General features: G+C 36.8%; 1 protein-coding gene across 1 annotated transcript; it reads left to right on the top strand.

Moving 5' to 3' along the window:
* Positions 1 to 404: 404 nt before the first annotated feature.
* Positions 405 to 1,334, top strand: LOC308350274 (olfactory receptor 4A47-like; the record flags this gene model as incomplete). Its single annotated transcript, XM_080815411.1, has 1 exon — positions 405 to 1,334. The coding sequence occupies one exon, from the start codon at positions 405 to 407 to the stop codon at positions 1,332 to 1,334; it is 930 nt and encodes a 309-aa protein (XP_080671537.1).
* Between the last annotated feature and the right edge of the window lie 7,222 nt (positions 1,335 to 8,556).

The following is an 8,556-nucleotide window of genomic DNA, read 5'->3' as shown; positions in this document are numbered from 1 at the left end:
TTATAAACTGTGTGCCTTTTCATGGAATTCTCTTGCCCTCTTTTCTTGTCTTTCCACTTTTTCTTTAAAACTCAGTGGAAGCATTTCTTCTGCTGGGGAGTCTTCTCTGATTGTTAGTTTGACATATTCCTACCCCTGAACTTTACATTGTGCAACTGTTTTTATACTGACACTTTTAACATTGGTGATTATTAGGTATGCTATCATTGAATATAGGAAACCATGGCTAATTCAATTTGGGAATCACCTCTATGAAACATTGGACAAAAACAGGTACTCCTGCTTCATTTTTTAATTGAATGAATCAATAAAATATTAATCTTATAATGTATTTAAAAATTTTCTACCTTGTTTTGTAGATCAGCCTGGTTATAATATGAGAAGTCAGCTCCTATGCAGACTAGATGGAACCACCAAACAACGTAACTTACTTTGTCCTCTTGGGGCTCACCCAGGATCCAAAAGAACAGAAGATCCTTTTTGTTATGTTCTTACTCTTCTATATTTTGACTGTGGTGGGAAACCTGCTCATTGTGGTGACTGTAAGTGTCAGTAAGACCCTGGGCTCCCCTATGTACTTTTTTCTTTCTAACTTATCTTTTATGGATGTCATTTATTCCTCTTGTATTTCCCCCAGATTGATTTCAGAGGTTTTCTTTGGGAAAAGTACCATATCCTTTCAATCTTGCATGACCCAGCTCTTTATAGATCACCTTTTTGGTAGATCAGAGGTCTTTCTTCTGCTAGTGATGGCCTATGACTGCTATGTAGCCATCTGCAAGCCCTTGCATTATCTGGTGATCATGAGGCAATGGGTGTGTGTTGTGCTGCTGGTAGTGTCCTGGGTGGGAGGTTTTCTGCATTCAGTAGTTCAGGTTAGCACTATTTATGGGCTCCCATTCTGTGGCCCCAATGTCATTGATCATTTTTTCTGTGACATGTACCCCCTACTGAAACTGGTCTGTACTGATACGTATGTGGCTGGCCTGTTAGTGGTGGCCGATGGTGGAGTGATCTGCAGTATTGTGTTTGTGCTCTTGCTCATCTCCTATGGTGTCATCCTGCATTCTCTAAAGAACTTTAGTTCAGAAGGCAGGAGGAAAGCCCTCCAGACCTGCGGTTCCCACATCACTGTGGTGGTCTTCTTCTTTGTTCCATGTATTTTCATGTATGCAAGACCTGCTAAGACCTTCCCTATTGACAAATCATTGACTGTGTTTTATACAGTCATAACCCCCATGTTGAACCCACTGATCTACACTCTGAGAAATTCTGAGATGACAAATGCTATGAAGAAGCTCTGGAAGAGAAATGTCATATCAAATAGCAAATAAATACATCATCAAGATCATAGTTTATCATTAGAGCCAATCTCCTCAAATGTTAAAGTCCATTTTAGTGTAAATGCCTTTACAGTCTGAGTCAATAATTTGTAATGAAGTAGTCAATGCAATTTTATAGTTACATGAATTGTTATTTATTTTTAATTTTTCATTCTGGTAAAATTAATATACAGTGTTTTGTTACTGTCATATACGCAATAGCATGATTCAACAGTTCTATACATAGTGGTCATCATGAGTAAACTCTTAATCTCCATATGGGCTGGATATTGATGAATTTTTATAGTTACCTTGATTTTAATTAATTGCTGTATTTACTTTTATTACTTATTTTCTCACTATTATTTTCACATTTAGTTGGGTTCCTGTTTTTTTTTTAACATATTGTGCTTTATTAGTTTCATGTGTGCAATATTGTAATTCAACAGTTCTATTCATCACCAAGTGCTCACAACAACAAGGGTACTCCTTTATCTCCATCACCTATTTAACCCACCCCCCCCTTCTTCTCTGGTAACCATCAGATTGTTCTCAATGATTAAGAGTCTGTTTCTTGATATCTCTCTCTCTCTTCTACCTTTTCTCATTTATTTTGTTTCTTAAATTCCATATGAGTGAAGTCATATGGCATTTGTCTTTCTCTGACTGACTTATTTTGCTTGGCACTATAATCACCAGCTCCTTCCATATTGTTGCAAATGGCAATATTTCCCTATTTTTTTATGTTGGATTCACACACACACACACACACACACTACATACATACACACTTGGAAGCTTCCATAATCTGGCTATTTTAAAGAAATCTGGTACAAATGTCAGGATAGATTTATCCTTTTAAATTAGTGTGTATTCGTGTATTCTTTGGGTAAATACCCAGTAGTGCTATTGTTTGACTGTTGCCTAATTCTATTTTAAGTTTTTGAGGGACCTCCATACTGTTTCAAGATGGCTGTAGCAGTTTGATTTCCCAGCAACAGTATATGAGTGTTCCTATTTCTCTACACCCTTGTCAACATCTGTTTCTTGTGTTGTTGATTTTAGACATTCCAACAGGTGTGAGGTGATATCTAATTTGTAGTTTTGACTTGCATTTCCCTGAAGGTAAGTGATGATGAACATCTTTTCCTGCTGGCCATCTGTACTTTTTTTAGAGAAACGTTCATTCGTGTAGTTTGCCCACTTTAAAACTGGATTATTTGTGTTTTGGGGGTGTTGAGTTTTATAAGTTCTTTATATATTTTGGATACTAGCCCTTTAGATCCCTGTTTTATCTTTGTTTTATTTATTGCACTTGTTAACATACTGAATGTTATGTAGACAACTATATTTTGTTTGTATGATATATGAAATTCTTAGTGTATTTTACTTTTTAAATAAAAAAGAAATTATAATAGATTGTAGTAAATATTAAAAATTGAATCCATACAAAGTGAGAAACATTGTAGAATAAACCTTTAACCATCCCTTACCAGGTCTCTGTTCTAAGATTGTTCAATTAGTAATCTTTAGTAATAAAATATATGTGTGTTTTTGTCTACATGTAGAACTTTTGCATTTACCACTCAGTCTCCTGAAGATCTTTCCATCTAGTCTATATAGATGTAACTCATTCTCAGCTTCCTCACGTGCTTAAATCTTCTTTATGAAGATACAGCAAAATTCATGTTTCCAGTCCTTGTCATGTTTTTCCCAATTTTATTTTGTTGTAGCCAATAACTAGAATAAAGTTATTTTGAAAAATTTTAAGTATGAGTTTTTAGAAGTGTAATTTTTGGATCAAATAATATTTAAATATTGTATTTAAATATTATATTTAAATATTGTATTTAAATATTTAAATATTGGTGTTTGTAGTTATTGGTGATATTTCAAAAAGTCAAGAATACTGTTGTTTTTCCAGCAGTAATTTAGATGTTTACACTCTTTTTTTCCTTAATATATTAATGTGATTATCTTCATTGCAGGATTTTATTGTATGGGATTGTTATAGCATTTCTGCTTTATTTTTATAAAGTGTATAGGTTCTGTTTTTGTGTAATACTTTCTAGGTTTGATATCAGCTTATAAATGGAGCTTTATGAGGCCACCCTTTAAGAATCCCTACCCCAGCCATTTCTCATCTCTCTGTTAGACTTAGTGTTTTCTTTCATACCTATGGTAGCACTTTTGACCAGCTAATATGCTACCCATTTCACTTTTAAAATTTTGTTTCATTACCTGTTCTCCCACTAGAATGTACATTCATCCCACTAGAATGTACTAACAGCAGTGTTAGTGCTGGGCATGGTAAATAATTGAATGAATGGTTTATGGAGAGAATTAGGAATTTGAATTTTTAAAATAATGCATTTTTAAATCAGTTTAAGTAGCATTGGGGTGATATTTTATTTGAAAATTTGTGGGTAAAATTGCACCCAGCATTTATCGTTTATCTTTTTTGTGGGGATTTTTTGTTAACACATTATGTGTGTTTATTCTTCTGTTCCTCAAAGACACTATGAGGTTGATACTATACTTGGACCCATTTTGCGGTTGTACAGATGGAGGTTCATTGGGGTTAAGTAGCTTCCCCATGGCCACCACCCTGTGAGAGTGTCAATGCCAAAGTCAATCTCCAGACTTAAGCCTATGTTACTAATCACATCTCTACAGCTGCTTCTTTGGTGGAATTCTCCCACAAAGGCATCTCAGGTTGGTGCTTCCTTGATGGCTAGTTTTTCTTATCTGATTTTATTTATTTATTTATTAACATGTAATATATTATTTGCTTCAGGGGTACAGGTCTTTCATCAGTCTTACACAATTCACAGCACTCACCATAGCACATGCCCTCCCCAATGTCCATAACCCAGCCCCCCTATTTCCCCCCCAAGCCCCAGAAACCCTCAGTTTATTTCCTGAGATTAAGAGTCTCTTTTGGTTTGTCTCCTTCCTGATCCCATCCTGTTTCATTTTTTCCCCTCCCTACCCCTCATATCAGAGAGATCATATTATAATTGTCTTTCTCTGATTGACTTATTTCACTTAGTGTAATATCCTCTTGTTCCATCCACGTCATTGCAAATGGCAAGATTTCATTTTTTGATGGCTGCAGTATTCCATTATATATATATACCACATCTTCTTTATCCATTCATCTGTTGATGGACATCTAGGTTATTTCCATAGTTTGGCTATTGTGGGCATTGCCACTATAAACATTCGGGTGCACATGCTCCTTCGAATCACTACATTTGTATCTTTATGGTAAATACTCAGTGGTGCTATTTCTGGGTCATAGGGCAGCTCTATTTTCAACTTTTTGATGTTGTTTTCAACTGTTTTCCAGAGTGGCTGCACCAGCTTACATTCCCATCAACAGTGTAGTAGGGTTCCCCTTTCTCCACATCCTCGCCATCATCTGTCATATCCTGACTTGTTAATTTTAGCCATTCTAACTGGTATGAGGTGGTATCTCACTGTGGTTTTGATTTGTATTTCCCTGATGTCGAGTGATGTTGAGCACTTTCTCATGTATCTCCTGGCCATTTGGATGGCTTCTTTGCAGAAACGTCTGTTCATGTCTTCTGCCCATTTCTTGATTGGATTATTTGTTCTTTGGGTGTTGAGTTTGACAAGGTTTTTATAAATTTTGGATACTAGCCCTTTATCTGATATGTTGTTTGCAAATATCTTCTCCCATTCTGTTGGTTGTCTTTGGTTTTGTTGACTGTTTCCTTTGCTGTGCAAAAGCTTTTGATTTGATGAAGTCCCAAGAGTTCATTTTTGCCCTTGCTTCCCATGCCTTTGTTTCAACATTTGCAAATCAATCAATGCGGTACAATACATTAATAAAAGAAAGAACATGAAACATATGATACTCTTAATAGATGCTGAAAAAGCATTTGACAAAGTACAACATCCTTTCTTAATCAAAATTCTTCACAGTGTAGGGATAGAGGGTACATACCTCAGTATCATCAAAGCCATCTATGAAAACCCACAGTGAATATCATTCTCAATGGCAAAAAACTGTTTCCCCTAAGGTCAGGAACATGGCAGGACTGTCCACTATCACCACTGTTATTCAACATAGTATTAGGAGTCCTAGACTCAGCAATCAGACAACAAAAAGAGGTAAAATGCATCCAAATCAGCAAAGAAGAAGTCAAATTCTAACTCTTTGCAGATTATATGATATGTTATGTCGAACATCCAAAATACCCCAGCCCAAAGCTGCTAGAACTCATACAGGAATTCAGTAAAGTGTCAGGATATAAAAATCAATGCACAGAAATCAGTTGCATTTCTATACACCAATAGCAAGACAGAAAAAAAGAGAAATTAAGGAGTTGATCCCATTTACAACTGCACCCAAAACCATAAGATACCTAGGAATAAACCTAACCAAGAGGCAAAGAATCTGTACTCAGAAAACTATAAAATGCTCATGAAAAAAATTGAGGAAGACATGAAGAAATGGAAAACTCTTTAATGTTTATGGATTGGAAGAATGATGTGTGGCATCACAATTCCAGACTTTAATCTCTATTACAAACCTGTAATCATCAAGATAGTATGGTACTGGGACAAAAACAGACACATAGATAAATGGAACAGAATAGAGAGAGAAATGGACCTTCAACTCTATGGTCAACTAATCTTTGACAAGACAGCAAAGAATGTCCAATGGAAAAAAGACAGTCTCTTCAACAAATGGTGTTGGAAAAATTGGACAGCCACATGTAGAAGAATGAAACTGGACGATTTCCTTATACCACATACAAAAATAGTGTCAAAATGGATGAAAGACCTCATTGTGAGATGGGAATCAATCAAAATCCTTGAGGAGAACACAGGCAGCAACCTCTTCAACCTTAGCCGCAGCAACTTCTTCCTAGAAACATTGCCGATGGTTAATTTTTCATCCACGTTACTGATTTCTGTCAAAGATATCAATCCATTGATATTTCTTTCTCTGCCATTGTTAGTTCCAGTAAATTATGTTTCCTTAGATAATTGTCCATTTCATTCAGGTTCTTGCCATTATTTGCATAAATTGAGTAATTAGTATCTGGTGATTCATTGTTTTACTGTGCTATAGTGATATTTATAATTTTTAAAATTTAGAAACAGTAAGTTAGGCATAATTTCAAACTTATACAGCCCTGATTATTCCAAAATCTGAACAAGAAGTCTGTAAAAGGTCAAGGGATTTTCATATTTGGACAGCCAAGGTTTTATCTTTCTCTAGTTTCAACTGACATTTGCCCCCAAAGAGTCAAATGTCCTCCTGAGCACAGTAAAATAACAGGATGGGCAGTTGTGTGTACCATGCACTTTGTGAGTGCTAGAAATTCTGACAGAGATGCTGGCCAGAGAAAAGACAGGAGCCCTGCAGGAATTAAGAATGAGCCCCATCCTCACGTCCCACAGTGAAAGCAGTCACATTATGCTGACTGTTGCAAGAATTCATCCTATAATCTTTTTTTGGTCTTAAAGATTTATTTATTTATTTGTGTATTTGGGGCAATTGTGGGGAGAGGTGGAGGGAGAGGGAGAGAGAGAATCCCAAGCAGATTCCACACTGAGCAAACTTGAGACGATGCTTGACCCCATGACCTTGAGGTCATGAGCTGAGGTGAAATCAAGAGTTGGACACTCTACTAACTGAGCCATCATGGTGCCCCTGATTCTGCTTCTTGGCTAGGATTCATGTCTTTTCTTCACTACTTCCAACTAGTCCCTGTGGCAAGTGTCAGAGGTAGCCTTGAACATTATTATTCTCACTGTATGTTGTATTTCGGTTATACTATAAAGCATCACATAAAGAGGAGTAAAATTCTGCTTTTAAAATCACCATGAAATAAGTAAGATGGTTTAGGATTTCTTTATTCAGCATGATACTGATTTTGGATTTAAGACTTACACTTTTATTATATATTAGGAAATACCCATCTATGCTCATAATATAACAGTACATTTTGTCGAGTTTGGCTAGCAAACCCTGAAGCAGCAAATAAGATTGCTCCAGACACCTTAGTAGGAGAAAGGAGAGGGCCTGGAAGCAGACACTTTAGGGGCAAAACGTCCCAGGCCATACTCTGCTTCCACTTTTATTGTGAATGTTATCAAGACAACAATGGAATAAGAAAGGAAGGAAGGAATGGGAAGCTGTAATAAGCCAGACAGTGCTATTGGGAGTTTATTTTGTGAATAGAACAAGCTGTGCTCCTGATGGACATGCATATAGGGAGTGCCTGGAACGTGTGACTTCCAAAGATAAATGCTTCTCCTAAGTCAAGCATTTACTCTCTGGATGAGTGCATTGAGCCACAATGAGGATCTGGCTAGTTAGAGCCCCAAAACCTTAAAAAGGGGCCCAGTTGCCTGGATATTTTTTCTTTGCTTTTCTACTAGTCTGATCCAGGGAGGCACGGGTTTATTAAATATTATCTAGCCAGACACTATAAATTCCCACACTTTTAGAAAGTGAGATAGAATTAATTAACTATGTTGAAGAGCTTATAAATATAATCATGTGTTTATAAATATAATCATGTGGTTATATTATAAATATAATCATGTGGGGTTTTTTTGACCTATTTTCATCTGATATAGGTAAATTTAAAAATATATAATTATCTTTGTACTGGGAAGGTTCATTCAGCATAAGAAGGGGCAACAGGGTCTGAATTTACCCTTCTGCCTAAAACATCAAACAAGCTGGAAAATAAGCAAAATACTGGTTTTCAAGACTAGACATCAGAAGGAGTGATCACTGAGCGATGAGAAAAAACAGGTTGAGTCCTAGGATTGTCCCAGCTTTGCACTGAAAAGTTTTCATACTATAGCACAGACAGGAAATCCTGCAGACCCTTTGAGTTGAGGACAAGGAACTGAGAGTCCTACAGCAAGGCACCAAGTGAGCTAGAATTCAGAGGTGACATTCTGGAGAGGATAGAGCTACCAGGCAGAGTGAGAGAGAGAAATGGACAGACAAAGACAGAGAGACAGAGAGAGAGAATCGAAGTAGAGCGAGTGGGAAGGAGATGGAGGAAGTGAGAGAGAAGGGGGAAAAAGGAGAGTTAGAGGAAAGAAGGAGGGAAGGGGAAGGGAGGGGGATGGAGAGAGAGAGAGGAAAGGGGAGGGAGAAAAAAGGAGGGAGAGAGAGGAGAGAGAATAAGAGAGATAGAATATGAGAGAGAACTTGAGAGAGAGCATGAGAGAT

Source organism: Martes martes (genome assembly GCF_963455335.1).
Source record: "Martes martes genome assembly, chromosome: 10".
Classification (NCBI taxonomy): domain Eukaryota; kingdom Metazoa; phylum Chordata; class Mammalia; order Carnivora; family Mustelidae; genus Martes; species Martes martes.
This window is presented reverse-complemented; position numbering and strand designations above follow the sequence as displayed.